The sequence below is a fragment of the Phyllobates terribilis genome, unplaced genomic scaffold, assembly GCF_046119375.1.
Source record: "Phyllobates terribilis strain yellow unplaced genomic scaffold, ASM4611937v1 Scaffold_1__5_contigs__length_1240528914, whole genome shotgun sequence".
Taxonomy (NCBI): domain Eukaryota; kingdom Metazoa; phylum Chordata; class Amphibia; order Anura; family Dendrobatidae; genus Phyllobates; species Phyllobates terribilis.
The window spans coordinates 786,868,524-786,888,831 of NW_027362761.1; the positions used below are offsets into that span (position 1 = coordinate 786,868,524).

At 42.3% G+C, this 20,308-nt stretch overlaps 1 protein-coding gene across 9 annotated transcripts in view; it reads right to left on the reverse strand.

The window, feature by feature from the left end:
• Positions 1-20,308, reverse strand: part of SEC31A (SEC31 homolog A, COPII coat complex component) — an 89,014-nt gene that overhangs the window by 46,867 nt on the left and 21,839 nt on the right. For all 9 annotated transcript variants that reach the window (XM_073637030.1, XM_073637026.1, XM_073637031.1 and 6 more), the window contains exons 3-8: positions 6,047-6,170; positions 4,617-4,815; positions 4,352-4,447; positions 1,496-1,636; positions 1,264-1,406; positions 1,042-1,141 (exon numbers count right to left, since the gene is read on the reverse strand). In XM_073637030.1, the coding sequence (XP_073493131.1) occupies positions 1,042-1,141; positions 1,264-1,406; positions 1,496-1,636; positions 4,352-4,447; positions 4,617-4,815; positions 6,047-6,170 (803 nt within the window). The remainder of the gene's footprint in view (positions 1-1,041; positions 1,142-1,263; positions 1,407-1,495; positions 1,637-4,351; positions 4,448-4,616; positions 4,816-6,046; positions 6,171-20,308) is intronic.

A 20,308-nucleotide genomic window follows, 5' to 3' on the forward strand; every position in this document is an offset into this window, starting at 1 on the left:
CCTGGCTTTTTGTTTTCTTTCCCCCTTCTGGGATGCTCCATTAGAGATCGATGGCATGACATATGTATTACTCCTTATCCAAGCCAGCCCTCTGACCAAGGCTTATCACAGTCTGTGTGCACCTTTGATGACCCCACCCTCCTTCTGCACTGCTTGCCTGCACCTTCACAGCTTGTATGTGAGCTGTCATTTCAATCTCCCTGCTTCTCCAGCTCTCAATCCACGCTCCTTGACAGGTCATATACAAGCTATGAAGGTGCAGGCAAGCAGTGCAGAACAAGAATGACAGGGAGGTGGGAGACATCAATGGATTTATAATTCTGCTATTAGGTTGAGCCTTTTTTTAATCCAGCTATAGAATGAAATAGCTTGTGTGTCCAAGTGTATTCAGTCTATGACCGCCCAGCCAGATTGACAGCTGCAACCTGTTCTGAGCAATGAGATCTTAACAGGAGGGACAATGAGGAGCTGTCAAGTTAGTTGGAAAGAGTTTGAATTAAAGGGAATCTGTCACCAGGTTGTTGTTACCCCATCTGAGAGCAGCATGATGTAGGGGAAGAGGCCCTGATTCCAGCAAACTAACACATATTAGGCGTCTAGCCGCAGTTTTGATATAGTCACTGTTTATCTGTTGCAGCTCTGTATAACCAAGCCCACATCTCTGATTGATAGCTTTTGGTGTATATACAGAAAAAGGCCAATCAGTGGTCGGGATGGGGTTATTTAGAGCTCATGAATATGGAGGACTACATGACAGCAGATTTACTAGTCCTCTAGTGATAATCTGCTGCTGATAAAACAGTGATTTTATCAGAACTACAGCAGTCAGCCCAGTAAGTGATAAATCGCTGGAATCTGGGTCTTTGTCTCTATATCATGCTGCTCTCAGATTAGGTGACAGGTTCCCTTTAAACTTTCATAGAGTATTACACAGCCATTATGACATGGATTCACTCAGAAAATTCAGCATCCTTTATTATAATAATTTACCACAAAAGCTACAATATGCAGATGATGTAAATTATTTCTATAGTCACTTACTTCTCCAGTGTTTGGATTGCAGCACAGTATTTTTGAGTCCTTCCCACAGCTTAGTAACAGTTCTGGGTCTGCTGCACTCCAAGCAATAGCCAAGATGCCCCTGATGTAAAAGCACGTAGTCCAGATTAAAGATCACACAAAATGTTCCCAGGAAAGGAATAATGGACGGAATGTAAAAAAACACGATGCTTTGCGAAGCGGCACCACTTTCAGTGTATGTACCTGGAATGATTCTCCATCACTCGTAATGGAGAAGAGGCGAATCTAAGATCCCACATTTGTATCACAGGTAAGCGATCGTCCTCTGAAGACAAGACCATTTGTGTGGCAACATCGGGATGCCAAGCCATTCCAGAACAATGCATCTGCACAAAGATCGGGAGAAAATGTAATTTAAAATATAAATATATACATGCTTAAAGAGATGCAAAAAAGATCTGTGTATTCACTGTACCCTATTGCTGTGGTCGCTGACTTTAAGAATCGGTTCATTTTTCCGAAGATCCCAAACTGTGGCTCGACCGCTGGGGCTAGTGGAAGCCAGAATGTGTTGAACCTGCTTGTTCCATGCAATGCAGCTGATGTCCTCTAGAGGCTGAAATATTTCAGATCACAGGTGTTAAACATGCCAACAATGAAGAGTGCTAAATATTTAGCAGGAAAGGTATAGTTTGCTAGAAGTTTCAGCTAAATGGAATTTGTCACCAGGATTTTGCTACCCCATCTGAGAACAGCATGATGAAGAGGCAGAGACCCTGATTTCAGATATGTATCACTTACTAAGCTGCTTGCTGCAGTTTTGATAGAAGCCATGTTTTCTTTGCTGCAGATCTACAAGTTCTCTGAATGCTCAGCTCTGAACAGCCCCATCCACACCACTGATTGGCAGCTTTCTGTGTACACTGTCCATAGGCAGAAAGCTGAAAATCAGTATTGGGGGCAGCGTTATACTGAGTTCATGAATATAGACTACATGACAACAGGTTTACTAGTCCTCTAGTGATAATCTCCAGCTGATAAAACAGTGATTTTATCACAACTACAGCAAGCAGCCCAGTAAGTGACACAGCACTGGAATAAGAGTCTCTGTCTCTACATAATGCTGCTGTCAAAAACATGGTGACAAATTCCTTAAAAAAAAAAAAAAAAAACACAAAATGAAAAGTTCTCATGAAATGTTTTTGGTGTGTAGAGTAAGAAAAAAGGATCTCCTGTATTCAATGGTTGATGCAGACGCATCACCCATCAGCCCAGTCCTTAATTGGCCACCCCACCAATGGTCTTCACTTACATTCTGTAAATGACAATTATCTCAGTTTTTGGACCGTATAATCCAGTGTCAATATAGTAATTAGAATTATTACATCAATGATTGGAGAGTAATGCTGCTATTTGGTCCTATTCAGATGGCATTTTATTGTGCAAATTCAGTACACATTGCTGGGGGAAATACTAAGCAACAGGTATCAAAATTATGCCTTGCAGAATAATCAATGTGTGCTCAAAACACTTCTTACAAATCACTGGAGAGTGTCAAGAAAAGAAGTGATGGCTTAAATGTGCTCACATGCAGCAAAATTTTGGCACATGTTTGAGACCGTATGTTAGTAGCAGAAGAAAAATTATCAGGGTATTAGACACCATCTTCTCCTAGACACTTAGAGGTGTGATAGCGGCCTACAATACTGTCCTGCCAATGACAGGATTTGCTTTATAACAAAAGTAGAGGCGATGCGGCACTCCTATAATGGGTGCTCAAATAGGGTTTCACTCCAATCCGAATAATAAAATTAATTTGGCACTCCAAATAGATGCAAGAAATAAAGTTTTTATTGTACAGATTTTCATTGAGTAACGTTTCGGCCTATTCTGGCCTTCTTCAGAACAGTCTATAGTTCAGCAGCACGTCAGTAATAGATAGGAGCGTGTGACCAGGGAAGTGGGTCGCGCCATTTCTTAGCACAGCAGTGCATTACACCAGCGCCTTGTTCCACATGCGGACTGTTCACAGCGCAACCCACTTCCCTGGTCACACGCTCCTATCTATTACTGACGTGCTGCTGAATATGGCAAGAAACACTCAAATAAGTAGAGTCTATGAATCTCTGTCAATGTGGAAAATTCCTAGAACCTTAAAGATAGCCTCAAGTGCAGTCATAAACCATCAATCACTGTAATGAAACTGGCTCTTATGAGAAGGACCAAGAATTAGCTCTGCTCCAGAGGATATGTTCATCAGTTAGCAGCCTCAGAAACCACAAACTGACAGCACCTCAGAAAACAACCCCCATAAATGATGCACAGATCTCAAGTAGCAGACACATCTCAACATCAACTGCTCTGATCAAATTGCTGCAATGAAGCCATTACTGAGGACTGCAAATATGAAGAAAAGATCTGGTTGGGCCAAGAAACACTGGACTGGACATTAAATCAGTGGAAATCTGTACTGTGCTCTGATGAGTCAAATTGTGAGATTTTTAGTACTAACCGCTTTGTCTTTGTGAGATGCAGAATAGGGGAGCAGATGGCTAATACCTCTGTGGTGTCCATTGTGATACAAGTATGGGGATGTGTGATGGACTGTTTGTGAATTCTTTCAAATTCAAGGCACACTTACCCAGCATGGCTACCACGGCATTCTGCAATGACCATGCTTCCCATCAGGTTTGCACTTAGTGGGATAATCATTTATATATTGCAAAAGGACAATGATCCGAAACACATCTCCGGACTATGCAAGGGCTGTGAGATGAAGAAGCAGAAAGATGAAGTGTTGTGTCAGATGACATGGCCTCTATAATCACCCAAACCTAAACCCAATTGAGATGGTTTGGGATGAGTTGGACCACAGAGTGAAGGCAAAGCAGCCAACAATGTCTCAGCACCTCGGAGAATTCCTCCAAGACTGTTGGAAAGCCATTCCAGATGACAACCTGATGAAGCTGCTTGAGAGAATGCCAAGTGTGTGTAAAGTTGTATCAGAGTAAAAGGGGGCACTTTGAGGAAACTAAGGTGTAACACATATTCTGGTTAGTTTCACGCGTGTTCCTTTACTCCGTGTTTCTTCGAGGTTTTTCTGCCATTAGGCTGAATCTACAGTCTAAAGTGAACATTAGAAGAAAGAATACTATTGCATGAACAGGTTTGTCCAAACTTTGGACCGGTTCCGTACTTGACACCTCTCGACAGATATCTGCAATAACCAGCAACCGTCATACCTGTCCGTATCATGAAATGGCATTAGTGGCCGACAAAAAAAAATCTAACTGGCCCTTTCGGGTGACTAAGAACGGCCACTTTATCTTACCTGAGATTTAGCTCCAGGTGTCATGGGGACAGCTAAATTATTACAATCCCAAATGTAAATTTCAGATTCATTGGCCCCAGATGCAAAAAGATTTGTCTATAACAGAAAAAGGAAAAATGATTATCTCTCTGCTGAAGATGAAGTCCCAATGAAAGAACAGAAGACGTACTAATGTACGGGTGAGCGTAGGCCCACAATCAGGGAATGCTTATTATCTGAACAGAACAACAAAGTACACCCCAATATTCTAGTTAGGAGACCTTACCTGGAATGGGTTTACATCCAAAGCCCTAACAGGTCCAGTGTGTTTTTCCTGCTGAGAGATCATCACATTACTGTCCCCAGCCAATATCTTGGCGGGATCATAAAGAATTACATTTCCATTCTCTCCTCCAGCAATCAGCACACCCGAAATGTTGCCTTCTGAATCTATTCTATGTGGTCCCCAAATAAGCTTATGGTACCTAAAAAAGTAAGAAACACACATTATAAAAAAGCATAAGGATAAAGCTATATCTAGTAAGATAATAGGTCATTAATTATTTAAAAGGGGATGTCCCCTTTCAGAAAATCCCAGTAAAAAATAAAAAACAAAATGTGCTTTACTTATGCTCCCGTGTCTAAGGCAGAGTCTCCACCACTGCTCTGGGCGGCTGAAGTGCTGACAACGACGTCGAGAGTGCGGCAGCCAATCAGTGAGCTCAGCGACTCGGCCCATGTAGACAGAACACCCCACTCAATTGCAGAGCTCACTGACTGGTTGCCGAACTGTTGAGTGACATTGGTGCTGGGGGCAGCAGTGGAGACTCAGCGGTGGAAAGTGGACACGAGGACAGTAAAGTGTGGTTTGATTTTTTTTTTTAATAACAAACTACGCCCTGAGAATTTGGTACAAAATTCATAATCATGATGTTAAAAAATAACGGCCCGCCATCATTTTATTTGGAAATGTTTGCTTGCTCCTGGCTGCACGAGCGTAATGGCGATAAACCTTCGTTCAAGCCATCAAGTTTATTGAATGTTTGGTCTAGCACGATACGCATGATGCCAAGGAGACACTAAATGTGACAAAATGGCTATACTGCATACCAAAGTTTATGATAAAAGAAATAAAATATAGTCAAGACTCAATGGCAGCTCTACAAAAGCTAAAATTGCTGTGACCCGACACATATTGCCATAAATGTACATATAAAAAAGGCAATTTTATGTAGCAATTAGGGTTTAAAATTAACTTTTATTCTCTTTACTAAAAATAGATAAAACATAGAATAACTCAAGATGCAATGTTCATAGAGAAACCTACAAATCCAGAGTATGGTATGGGTCAGTCCGGATCCCCTCTCATTACTCACCAGTAGCTCAATTCTAAAGGTCTCAGACAGAAATAGCAAACAGCCATATATAATACCGGATATAGTACTAGACTGAAGAAACATTCATGTATGGGGGTCTACTACCGACATAATAGGGAAGAGTATCAAGAGTGATAGAAATAAGAGGGGATCTGGACTGACCAGGATTTGTAGGTTTCTCTATGAACATTGCACCTTGGGTTTTTCTATGTTTTATCTATTTTTTAGAAAAGAGAATAAAAGTTCATTTTAAAACCCTAATTGTTACATAAAAATTAATATATATTTTGGGCTCCCACATTGGCTATTTATAAATATATAAAAAAGGCAAACTGAATACCGATGAGAGGATGCGAAGGAAGCACAAGACTTCATATCCAACGATGGATCGTCCAAATCCAGCTCAAAAATCTCTAAAGATGCATTTGTACTGAACGTGGCATCAAGCTGCTGGGCAGAGGTACCTGGAAACACAGGGAGAGAAAGGTAGTGTTACCCATGTACAATCACATAAGGTGGCTGGCATCATGCGTCATATAATAAAATGGAAACTGTACGTCTAGTCTACACTCAGACATATTGTAGTGAGTGTCAGGTCAGCTATAGACCACAAGACTGCATGCAATTTCATCTATTCTGTGCTCTACAACTTTAGCTGTTGGTAAGATATACCCCCTCAAACCGTATAGATCGACATGCAAACCTTTGAAATGTTAATTCATGGACATCTTTATATCTTTTATCTGTTGCTGCATTTCTGGATAATTAGCATTTTCATTCATATGCAAATAATACAGTAAGTGCTATGGGCCTGACAAGAGCAATTAGCAGCCTCTGCCTCAAGCTGGTTTCCCTGCTTAGCACCAGCGTCTTTAACTTGATAGCTCACTGTGTATGTTACGCCAGGTTGGAGGCAAGGAAATCAGAGAGTGAGCTATCAACCAAGCTAAGGAGGCCGGTGAGAAGTGGGAAAACAAGCAGTCACACGCAGATCAATTATTGCCTTATTACTTCGAAATGTAGCAAGAGATAGATAATATAAAGGTGTCGACAGATTTATGTTTTTTACTCATTTATATAGCACCAATAATTCCACAGCACTTGATCATCACTGCCCCCATTGGGGTTCACAATCTACATTCCCTATCAGTATGTCTTTGGGGTGTGGGAGGAAACCTGAGAAGCCGGAGGAAACCCTTTGCAAACAAGAGGAGAACACACAAACTCCTTGCAGATGTTACCTTGGTGGGATTTGAACCCAGGACCCCAGTGCTGCAGGGCTACATGTATTAACGATTGGGCAACATGGTGGCCCATTTACATTTCAAAGACCTGAGTGCTCATGTAAGCGGTTGATCTTACTGACAAATTCTCTTTAAAAAAAAAAATCAGTCTACATATAAGGATATAAATATAGCTTTAGTGTAGCCCTGGTCTTGAGGACAAGTGGTTACATTCTTAGGAATTTCAAGACTTTTCAATGGTGATTGAAGCACAGATAGATCCATTTTTTTTACACAGCATGTTTTGATGATTCTGGTAGTAAAGCACCAAAACAATTCTAAATGAGATAAAATGTAAGGCTAAAAAAAAAAAAAGATCAACTACACACCAAATGGTACTGTAATGGAACAATAATATAAATCAATATATAGTCTACATAAGACCATACACAGTACACTGTGTGCAGAATTATTAGGCAAATGCATGTTTTGATCACTTTGATACTTTTTATACATGTTGTCCTACTCCAAGCTGCATAGGCTTGAGAACCAACTACCAATTAAGTAAATCTGGTGATGTGCATCTCTGTAATGAGGAGGGGTGTTGACTAATGACATCAACACCCTATATAAGGTGTGCCTAATTATTAGGCAACTTCCTTTCCTTGGGCAAAATGGGTCAGAAGAGAGATTTGACGGGCTCTGAAAAGTCCAAAATTGTGAGATGTCTTGCAGAGGGATGCAGCAGTCTTGAAATCTCCAAACTTTTATAGCGTGATCACCGAACAATCAAGTATTTCATGGCAAATAGCCAACAGGCTTGCAAGAAGCGTGTTGGCCAAAAAAGGCGCAAAATAACTGCCCATGAATTGAGGAAAATCAAGCGTGAAGCTGCCAAGATGCCATTCACCACCAGTTTTGCCATATTTCAGAGCTGCAACGTTACTGGAGTATCAAAAAGCACAAGGTGTGCGATACTCAGGGACATGGCCAAGGTAAGGAAGGCTGAAAAACGACCACCTTTGAATAAGAAACATAAGATAAAACGTCAAGAATGGGCCAAGAAATATCTTAAAACTGATTTTTCAAAGGTTTTATGGACTGATGAAATGAGAGTGACTCTTGATGGGCCAGATGGATGGGCCAGAGGCTGGATCAGTAAAGGTCAGAGAGCTCCACTCTGACTCAGACGCCAGCAAGGTGGAGGTGGGGTACTGGTATGGGCTGGTATCATCAAAGATGAACTTGTGGGACCTTTTCGGGTTGAGGATGGAGTGAAGCTCAACTCCCAGACCTACTGCCAGTTTCTGGAAGACAACTTCTTCAAGCAGTGGTACAGGAAGAAGTCGGTATCGTTCAAGAAAAACATGATTTTCATGCAGGACAATGCTCCATCACATGCATCCAACTACTCCACACCGTGGCTGGCCAGTAAAGGTCTAAAAAAAGAAAAAATAATGACATGGCCCCCTAGTTCACCTGATCTGAACCCCAAAGAGAACCTGTGGTCCATCATAAAATGTGAGATCTACAGGGAGGGAAAACAGTACACCTCTGGGAACAGTGTCTGGGAGGCTGTGGTGGCTGCTGCACGCAATGTTGATCGAAAACAGATCAAGCAACTGACAGAATCTATGGATGGAAGGCTGTTGAGTGTCATCATAAAGAAAGGTGGCTTTATTGATCACTAAGTTTTTGGGTTTTTGTTTTTGCATGTCAGAAATGTTTATTTCTAAATTTTGTGCACGGATATTGGTTTACCTGGTGAAAATAAACAAGCGAGATGGGATTATATTTGGTTTTTATTAAGTTGCCTAATAATTCTGCACAGTAATAGTTACCTGCACAAACAGATATCCTCCTAAGATAGCCAAATCTAAAAAAATCCCACTCCTACTTCCAAAAATATTAAGCTTGGATATTTATGAGTCTTTTGGGTTGATTGAGAACATAGTTGTTGATCAATAATAAAAATAATCCTCTAAAATACAACTTGCCTAATAATTCTGCACACAGTGTATACAATACCAAACTGCAAATAACAGCAGGATTGTTGGGGTCTTCCTAGGGCAGCAGCTAAAGAGTCGAATGTGACAGGAGGGCAGATGTACCAAGGTACATTGTCTGAGAGACTATTCTAGCTACTCATAAGCTAGGCTGAGTCACATTTTCCTAATTCATCCATTTCTAGTATCATAAAACCGCTTCTTCCAAGGCCACGTTTAGGCAGGTGTAACATAAGTACTTTATTGTGGAAGCTGCACCCAGAGCTCTTCTAGGACGTTCTAAGTGTGGTTCTGAAGATCAGCGCTAAGGCTGGTTGTTGCGTCTGTAATAAGAATATCCTAAATACACCCATTATGTAGCTGCAAGTAAGCCGTGAAAATCAGCTAAATCCAGCCCAGATAAACTGTTAACAGATCACTTGCCCATCCTGGCACTGGATTTATGGCTGCAGCAAGAACCAATATAACAAACATCTAAACGCTACCCTAAACCCATAAGGTAGCAAATGTAAAAATATGCCATGTTATTGCCTAAAGTAAACCATGAATAAAAAGTATGGCCATAGTTTTTCATTGATGGCCTATGCTTAAAGCTTAGCGACGCTGCAACGATCCCGACAACGATACGACCTGTCAGGGATCGTTGCTGCATCGCTATGTGATCGCTGGTGAGCTGTCAAACAGGCAGGCTCACCAACGATCAGGGGAGCAGAGACATCGTGGAAAGAATCTTTCCACGATGTCCGGCTCCTGGTTACGAGCCTGCTGAAGCAGGAGCAGGCTGGTAACTATGGTAAACATCGGGTTACTAGGGGCACACGCGCTCCTAGTAACCCGTTGTTTATCATGGTTACCACTCTGCTACGGTGAGCGGGAGGTTACCGCTCACTTTAGCAGGCTCGTAACCATGATAAACAACGGGTTACTAGGTGCGCGTGTGCCCCTAGTAACCCGATGTTTACCATAGTTACCAGCCTGATCGCTGCTCCCGCAGGTCACACACAACGATGTATGCTGACCAGCGGGAGAGCAACGACCAAAAAATGGTCCAGGACACTTTGCAGCGATCAGCGACCTCACAGCAGGGGCCTGATCGTTGCAAAGTGTCACACATAGTGACATCGCTGGTGAGGTCGCTGTTGCGTCACCAAAACCGTGACACAGCAGCGATCTCGCTAGCGATCTCGCTATGTGAGACGGGGGCTTAAGATAGGCTATCAAGGGGGCGTGGCCGGAAGTCCATGAAGCAGGACGTGTTTGCCCAAGCTCTGTGACCTTGCCAAGCCATTTATAACAATCCTTCTGCATTCTAAGCCACTTTAGGCCCTTTTTGCCCACACATTACTCTCCTGATTGTGAGCTACTATCTGAGACCTCTCTGGACCGGATCGGCCACATTTAAGCGAAGATAGGGATTGAGGCCTACTCCCGCCTCGTGACCGTGACTTCTCCAGAGGGCCCTCACCCACCCCCGTATCATCGCCGACCTACTCCTCCAGTGTGGAGGCAAGCAACCGTGGATTGAGGTGCTGTGGCAGACCGGGTCCCTTTGTGGAGCCTTTGCTGAGACGTGGGGAGCCCGTGTCGGCGCTTGGACCCATGTGGGGCGGCGGTGTTTCCTGCCCCTGGGACCAGCCCATCGTTCATCGCGGATAGCGGCCCTGCTGGTCGGGGCGCGCAGTGTCGGCGAGGGACGCGGAGTCTGGTGCCTCCTGGGACGGCTGAGGGTGAGGAGAGGAGTTTGAGAGGAGAGGCGCCATCTTGGGACGCGGCCCCCTTCTGTGACCCATGTTCAGTGGAGCCTGCAGCCGTGTGGTGGAGGCATGGTGCTGCGATCACAAGAGTGACGACTGGCCGGTAACCGCCCCTCCCCTTCGGAGAAAGGGAGAACCGGAGGGAAGTGAAGATCCAACTGGCGGAGGGGTATGGGCGGATCGTAGCTGCCAACTTTTATTTAAGAGGTGCTGCACCACAGACCTTGCGCGGTGAATAACCTCTCCAGTGACTAAACAATCCTTCTATCATCCCCCCCCGTTATCTCTCAGCATACTACCAATCTCCAGTGGCTCTTCTACTTTATCTAAGTATTAGGACTTCCCCTGCACTCTCTCTCATAAAAGGGTGTGTGTGTGTGTGTGTGTGTGTGTGTGTGTGTGTGTTTTGATGCTGCAGCGTGTTACTGCCACCTACTGTCCCTCTTTGAAATTGCACTTGCTCCACATATTCCACAGTATGACTTAGCAGAGAAATTATTCTATGATCTTCCAAATATTAATATTCGAACCACTGACAATATCCTGAAACACATATTAAATTGCCAATTACAAGTTCACCCCTTATACTGCACACGCCTCTCGGGGAAAACAACATGAGTCCTAGTAGACAACAATCTGCAGCTGAGAAACTGAAGCCCTACGCCAGAGGGAATAACTTGGCGACAGCCCAGAGATCCTCAAAACTATCTCAAGGGGAGACACCACTAATACAAGAACAACATGATATGGACTCAGACCCTACTCTGAAGCAGGTCTCTACACAATTGCTGGCTGCTATCCAAGACTGCACAGCCTCCCTGACTGGGAAAATTGAGGAGGTTAAAACTGATCTGGGACTCCTTTGCAATGATATGTCAAATCTGGGAGAGAAAGTCCGACAGGCGGAGGATAGAATCTCGAATCTGGAGGACCAAGTAACACCTTTGCCAGAGAGTATTCGAGAAATAGAACACAAAATGGAACTGTGTATACAAAAGAATGATGATTTGGAGAATAGACGGAGGCGAAACAACATCCGTATAATTGGATTGCCTGAGAGAGCAGAAGGAAACAACCCCAGTGACTTTGTGGGAAAATGGATTCGTAGCCTATTTCCAGATGCCACCTTTTCTGCTGCATATGCGGTGGAAAGGGCACACCGGGTTCCTGGGAGACCAAATCCTCCGGGGGTCACTCCCAGACCTCTACTGGCCAGATTCCTTAACTGGAAAGATAGAGACTATACTTTACAATTGGCGCGTAAGGCCCAAGTGATTAAACATGAAATCGTCACCGTGATGTTGTTTCCAGACTTTTCAGCTGACCTACAGAAATGAAGGGCCTCATTCATATTGATTAAAAGACGAAAAATTCCAATCTGAGCTACTCTATGGCATATCCAGCCAGGCTAAGGGTGGTGGATGACGAGAGGGTAGTTTTCTTTCAGAATCCTGTGGAAGCGGAGGAGTGGATTTCCAGGAGAGAGAGACGTCAGAGGCAGTAATGATAGTACATGTTGATATGAAAAGTTTATTGTATTAATATTGACTTATTTGATTGAGATAGAGGACATCAATTTAAACCCTGCAGGATATTGTTGAAATGTTCTATGTTTATACCTGTGAAGAATTATCATAATGATTAATCAGAATACCTCTGAATTTAATCTAATGTCCAATTATCAAAACAAAATAGAACTTACACCCATAAGGTTGAGTTGGACAGTTAATATAGTGATTAAACAAAAGAATCATGGAATCATAGAATGGTAGAGTTGGAAGGGACCTCCTGGGTCATCTGGTCCAACCCCCTGCTCAAAGCAGGATTCACTAGATCATCTCAGACAGATGTCTGTCCAGCCTCTGTTTGAAGACGTCCATTGAAGGGGAATTCACCACCTCTCGTGGCAGCCTGTTCCACTCATTAATCACCCTAACTGTCAAAAAGTTTTTTCTAATATCTAATCTGTGTCTCCTCCCATTTAGTTTCATCCCATTGCTTCTAGTCTTTCCTTGTGCAAATGAGAATAAAGATGATCCTTCTACAATGTGACAGCCCTTGACATATTTGTAGACAGCTATTAAGTCTCCTCTCAGTCTTCTTTTTTGCAAGCTAAACACTCCCAAATCCTGCAACCGTTCCTCATAGGACATGGTTTGCAGACCAGTCACCATTCTGGTCGCTCTTCTCTGAACTTGCTCCAGTTTGTCGATGTCTTTTTTAAAATGTGGTGCCCAAAACTGTACACAGTATTCCAGATGAGGTCTGACCAAAGAGGAGTAAAGACCGATAATGACTTCACGTGATCTAGACTGTATGCTTCTGTTAATACATCCCAGAATTGTATTTGCCTTTTTTGCTGCTGCATCACACTGTTGACTCATGTTCAGTCTATGATCTATTAGTATACCTAAGTCTTTTTCACATGTACTGTTGCTTAGCTCTATTCCTCCCATTCTGTATATGCTTTTTTCATTTTTATTGCCCAGATGTAGTACTTTGCATTTTTCCCTGTTAAAAACCATTCTGTTGGTTGCTGCCCACTGCTCCAGTTTATTTAGGTCTTTTTGAATCCTCTCTCTCTCTTCTCTAGTATTAGCTATCCCTCCTAGCTTTGTGTCATCAGCAAATTTAATCAGTTTACCCTCAATTCCTTCATCTAAATCATTGATAAAGATGTTGGACAATACAGGTCCCAGGACGGAGCCCTGTGGTACCCCACTTGAGACATTCATCCAGCTGGATGTGAAGCCATTTACAACCACCCTTTGAGTCCGATCACTAAGCCAGTTATGAATCCACCTAACAGTTGCCTGGTCCATTGCATACTTGGTCATTTTTTCAATAAGGATGATGTGAGATACTTTGTCAAATGCTTTGCTGAAGTCAAGATATACTATATCTACAGCATTTCCCTGATCCACCCAGTCAGTGATTCTGTCATAGAAGGAAATTAAGTTAGTCTGACATGACTTGTTAGTTACAAACCCATGCTGACTCTGGTTAATCACTTCATTCTTATCCATGTACTTACATACATGTTGTTTAATAATTTGTTCAAAGATCTTTCCTGGTATAGAAGTCAGACTCACCGGCCTATAGTTCCCTGGGTCCACCTTCTTCCCCTTTTTGAAGATAGGAACAACATTTGATCTTCTCCAGTCTTCTGGGACTTCTCCTGTTCTCCAAGAATTTTCAAAGATTATGGAGAGTGGTTCTAAAATTTCTTCTACAATCTCCTTCAGTACTCTGGGGTGTAATTCATCTGGACCTGGAGACTTGAACTCATTTATGTTAGCTAAATATTCCCTCACAATCTTTCTGTTTACTGATAACTTGGATTCCTCTATTCCTTTAAAAGGACAGTGAAGATCAGTTGATGTTACATTTTCTTTTTGAGAGAAAACAGATGCAAAATAGGAATTAAAAAGTTCGGCCTTCTCAACATCCTCTCTTACCATTTCTCCATTTTCATCCTGTAAAAATCCTATAGCATCTTTGACTTTTGACATACCCCCAAAATCCTTTTTTATTGCTTTTGACATCTCTTGCAAGCCTTAATTCATTGTCAGCTTTAGCTAACCTGATACGTGCCCTGCAGGATCTGCAGACTGCATTATAATCTTCTTTAGATATGCCTCCCTCTTTCCATTTAATAAACATTTCTTTCTTTCTTTTTAGCATGTGTTTAAGTTCTGTGTTCATCCATCCTGGTTTCCTTAAATGCTTCCCATTCTTCCTACTTTTCGGGATTGTTAACGATTGTGCTTTGAGAATCTCATTTTTAAAAATTTCCCATCCTTCCTGGACATTTTTGTCCTTAAGGACATCCAGCCATTGGATCCCTCCTATTCTCTTTCTGAGTCTCTTAAAATCTGCCTTTCTAAAATCTAACCTTGAAGTTTGAGTCTTCACATGTCTTCCTCCTCTAGTTATCCAAAATTCTATAATAGCATGATCGCTGCCTCCTAGGGTCCCAGCCACCTTTACCTCCTCAACCATTTCCTCCCTGTTTATAAGGATTAGATCCAAAGTAGCAGATCCCCTTGTTTTCTCCCCTACCTTTTGGAAGATAAAGTTGTCAGCAAGAGAGGATAAGAATTTGCTTGACCTGTTAGTTTTACTTGAGAGAGATTCCCAACAAATGTCTGGATAGTTGAAATCTCCCATGACCACTACGTCATATTTTTTGGAGAACTTGGTCATTTGATACATAAAGAGTTCATCCATATCTTCAGCTTGCCCAGGTGGCCTGTAGTAAATGCCTACAATGGTGTCCTTTCCGTTGTTCTCTCCTTGTATTCTTACCCAAACAGTTTCCACAGAACTTCCAGTCTCTGAAGCTTCAATCTCTGTGCAGATATACGCTTTTCTAACATACAATGCAACACCTCCTCCTCGTTTATCAAGTCTGTTTCTTGCAAATAAGTTGTATCCTTTTAGCCTTTTATTCCAATCATGTGTATCGTCCCACCAAGTTTCAGTGATTCCAATGACATCATATTCCTTTTCCTGCATTAGTAGTTCCAATTCTCCTTGTTTGTTGCCCATGCTTTGTGCATTTGTATAAAAACATTTTAGTTTGTGATTGGTTTCTCTTCCTCCCATATTTTTATTATTTAGATTTTTTTGTCTTTGTTCTTCTTTTCCACTTCCAGTAGCAGAGATCTCAATAGTATTTGTCAGCTGTATGGCTTTTTCTGGCCTTTTGCTTCCCTTCCCACATTGTTCTAGTTTAAAGCTCTTCTGATGAGTGTAGCAAGGCGACTTCCAAATACATGTTTTCCAGTCTTCGTAAGGTGCACCCCATCTCTAGCAAGTAGTCCATCGTATAGGTAATTCATTCCGTGATCCAGAAATCCAAATCCTTGTTGACGGCACCATCGACGTAGCCAGTTGTTCACCTGTAGAATCTTATTCCACCTCATTGATCCATGGCCATCCACTGGGAGGATGGATGAGAAGACCACCTGCGCTCCCAATTCTTTCACTTTCTTGCCTAAGTCTTCAAAGTCACTGCAGATGGTTTCCATGTCCTTTCTTGCGGTGTCATTTGTATTAGCAGGAATGGGTAGTGATCTGTAGGTCTGAAGAGTCTTGATATCCTGTCAGACACATCTTTAATTTTTGCTCCTGGAAGACAGCACATTTCTCTTGAGGTTATGTCTGGTCTGCAGATAGCGGCCTCTGTTCCTCTTAACAGGGAATCCCCCATGACCACCACTCTCCGTTTTTTCTTCACAACATTCTTCTTTCTCCATCCAGGAGGATTCTGAGGGCTTACAAGGTTATTCATTGCTGGCAAAGTCTTATCTTGCTGTATTTCTTCATGGTTCTCCTGTGTGAGAGCCTGGTACTGGTTCCTGAGCAGTATGGGTGCTGACTGCCTCTCGATCCTCCTGCTTCTGTGGGTCACATGCTTCCATTCCTCTGTTTCGTCAGGTGCAGTTCGAATTTCTTCTCTTTCTGAATCATGAAGAGATAATTATGCTCTGTCTAAGAACTCTTCACCTTCCTTAATGATTTTCAAGGTAGTTAACCTCTCTTCTAGATTTCGCAACTTTTCCTCCAACAGGGACACAAGCTTGCATTTCTGGCATGTGAAGTCTGGCTTTTCCACTGGCAAGTCTGTGAACATGTAGCAGGATATGCAGCTCACCAAATGGCTCCTGGACTCTTCCATGTTCTTATTGTTAATGTTCTGAAAACAGTGAAAAAAGCTCTAAAAAAAAGCTTCAAAATGCGCGCGCCGACTCTTCACTTACCCCAAAATGCAGTGGGAATATGCAAATTATCTCCTCAGGACTCCTCCCCTGGTTTACCGATGTCCTCTTTTCAGCTCCAACAGCCAAAATCCAGTGTTCTTTGAGCTCGCGGAGACTCTTCACTTACCCCAAAATGCAGTGGGAATATGCAAATTATCTCCTCAGGACTCCTCCCCTGGTTTACCGATGTCCTCTTTTCAGCTCCAACAGCCAAAATCCAGTGTTCTTTGAGCTCGCGGAGACTCTTCACTTACCCCAAAATGCAGTGGGAATATGCAAATTATCTCCTCAGGACTCCTCCCCTGGTTTACCGATGTCCTCTTTTCAGCTCCAACAGCCAAAATCCAGTGTTCTTTGAGCTCGCGGAGACTCTTCACTTACCCCAAAATGCAGTGGGAATATGCAAATTATCTCCTCAGGACTCCTCCCCTGGTTTACCGATGTCCTCTTTTCAGCTCCAACAGCCAAAATCCAGTGTTCTTTGAGCTCGCGGAGACTCTTCACTTACCCCAAAATGCAGTGGGAATATGCAAATTATCTCCTCAGGACTCCTCCCCTGGTTTACCGATGTCCTCTTTTCAGCTCCAACAGCCAAAATCCAGTGTTCTTTGAGCTCGCGGAGACTCTTCACTTACCCCAAAATGCAGTGGGAATATGCAAATTATCTCCTCAGGACTCCTCCCCTGGTTTACCGATGTCCTCTTTTCAGCTCCAACAGCCAAAATCCAGTGTTCTTTGAGCTCGCGGAGACTCTTCACTTACCCCAAAATGCAGTGGGAATATGCAAATTATCTCCTCAGGACTCCTCCCCTGGTTTACCGATGTCCTCTTTTCAGCTCCAACAGCCAAAATCCAGTGTTCTTTGAGCTCGCGGAGACTCTTCACTTACCCCAAAATGCAGTGGGAATATGCAAATTATCTCCTCAGGACTCCTCCCCTGGTTTACCGATGTCCTCTTTTCAGCTCCAACAGCCAAAATCCAGTGTTCTTTGAGCTCGCGGAGACTCTTCACTTACCCCAAAATGCAGTGGGAATATGCAAATTATCTCCTCAGGACTCCTCCCCTGGTTTAGAGAGGTTTTGTCCTTCCGGAATTTATTAGCCAGGAGGGAGGGACGAAGTATATATTGAAAGGGGTGGGATCCAGATTGTGATTAGATATCCTCATGTTAATGTTCTTGGAAAGGGCTGATGAAAATTATTAAAAATTTGTATTGGGAAGGTGGCGAGGTATCCACTTCTTTGGGTATTAGTGCCTCAGTCCCGGGTCCGAGGACTTGGTTACCCTTTGGGTTTAGCAAAAACCAGGTTATCGGACCAATAATCCTATAGTAGCCTTTATACAGAATCATTTAAGGTATATATTTTGAATTTATTGCAATTTGATATTAGTGGTTCAGATAGAAAAGTGGATAATTCCTTCTTTTCATAAAAGGGGGGGGGGATTTTCTATTCATGCCTGTACTTAAGTCTATGAAAAAGTTTATAAGCATCTCCAATTGTATTTCTATGACCGCTACTGGTCACTTGTTTTATATCGGATTGTACCTTTAATTGAATGCGAGCACTGCACTCTTACTTCATTGTTCAGAAATGGCCTACAAATGACTGAAGCATGCACTCGAGGGGAATAATTTCCTTGGTCAAAATTTTAAATGGAACCTTTATAGCGTCACTTAAACTTCTCTCATGGAACATTAGGGGATATTGTATTCTCCCAGATACGTAAATCTCAGACGCAAATAATATGCCTTCAGGAAACCTATTTAACCCCGGACACTGTGTCCAGAATAAACAAACCCTGGATACAGTGGCACAAACACGCTACACATACTTCTTATTCTAGAGGTGTAGTTACCGTTGTGCATAAGTCAGTGGGATAGTCAGTTCAAACTGTCAAAAGAGACTCAGAAGGGAATTTATTTTCGTATAGGCATTTATAGATATGGTGCCATATGTAATACTCAACATATACAACCCACCACCAGCCAAAATGGATGTACAGGGTGGGCCATTTATATGGATACACCCAAATTAAATGGGAATGGTTGGTGATATCAACTTCCTGTTTGTGGCACATTAGTATATGGGAGGGGAAAAACTTTTCCAGATGGGTGGTGACCATGACGGCCATTTTGAAGTCGGTTATTTTGCATCCAACTTTATTTTTTTCAATGGGAAGAGGGTCATGTGACACATCAAACTTATTGAGAATTTCATAAGAAAAACAATGGTGTGCTTGGTTTTAACATAACGTTATTCTTTCATGAGTTATTTACAAGTTTATGTACAAAATGTGCTCAAAGTGCTGCCCATTGTGTTGGATTGTCAATGCAACCCTCTTCTCCCACTCTTAACACACTGATAGCAACACCGCAGAAGAAATGCTAGCACACACATCAAGTATCTGTTGTTTCAGATGCTGCACATCTCGTATCTTCACAGCATAGACAATTGCCTTCAGATGACCCCAAAGATAAAAGTCTAAGGGGGTTTCCAAACAGTACTGCATTTTTGGATTTAAGTAAAATTGAATATTCCCCTAGAACTGTATCGGACCATGCTCCACTGATAGCATCCCTTCATTTGGGGGGGTCCTAATAGATCCAAGAGGTTTTGCATACATCCGTTTTGGTTGTCCCTTATAGGAGAACATGATAGAATACCAGATCAAGGGGAAGTTTTTATAGCAGATCATGGGGACTTCCCTGACAGATTGATAGTATGGGACACACTTAAAGCATATATAAGGGGATGCGTTAAATCATCGATTTCATTCATTAAAAGGGAATCGTCTATTGGGGAGCAGAGGCTTGCCGAAGAATGCAAATTAGAAGCTGAATATATTAACAATCCCTCAGATAATTCCTTACATAACTGGCTTGGGAAAGGGAGGGAGTACCTGACCCATCTGCATGAAAAAGCGCAGAGAAAACTTTTCTTTTCAAAACAAATTTACTTTGAGCTGGGTAACCAATCGAGTAAATTTTTAGCATACATAGTCCAACAAAATCAGATGTCCACATCAATATTGGCCATTAACACTTAAGGGAAGGTAGCCCACTGCTTAAATCAGATCAGATTGCAAGCAGATTTGAAGAATACTATAGAGAACTTTATAACTCCCAATCCAACCACACTATAGAGGAAATTGATGAATACCTAAATCAAATAGAATTCCCTAAACTCTCTTGTGAACATCGGACACTCATGGATGGAGATATCACTTTGGAAGAAATAAGGGAAGCAGCCATGTCTTCATCTAATGGGAAGGCACCCTGACCCGATGGCATATCCATAGAATTATATAAAAGATACATAGACCTGATAGCCCCAGTTCTGTTGCAAACCTTTTCTGAAGCACTTTCGGACGCTCTATTCTCCAATCCTTCCATGATGCTATAGTATTGATCCCCAAGCCAGATAAACCAATTGAGGAATGTAGTTCTTATCGCCCTATATCCCTATTGAATACAGATTACAAAATACTTATGAAACTCATAGCCAATAGATTAAAAACAGTAATATTAAACATTATACATGAGGATCAATCTGGCTTTATGCCGGGAAGGTCTACTTCATCTAATATTAGAAGAGCTCAAGTGTTGACACAGATAGGCCATAAATATCAGGAACCCGGGGCTATAGCTTCTTTAGATACGGCAAAAGCCTTTGACTCCTTGGAGTGGACGTTCCTACAGTGTGAGCTCCTGAAATTTGGGTTTTCTGATAAATTTTGTAGCGGGATTAAATTGATCTACTATATGCCGAGAGCTAACATTCTAGTAAATGGAATAGTTTAACCTGGGTAGAGGAATTAGACAGGGCTGCCCCTTATCTCCGATGCTCTTCGC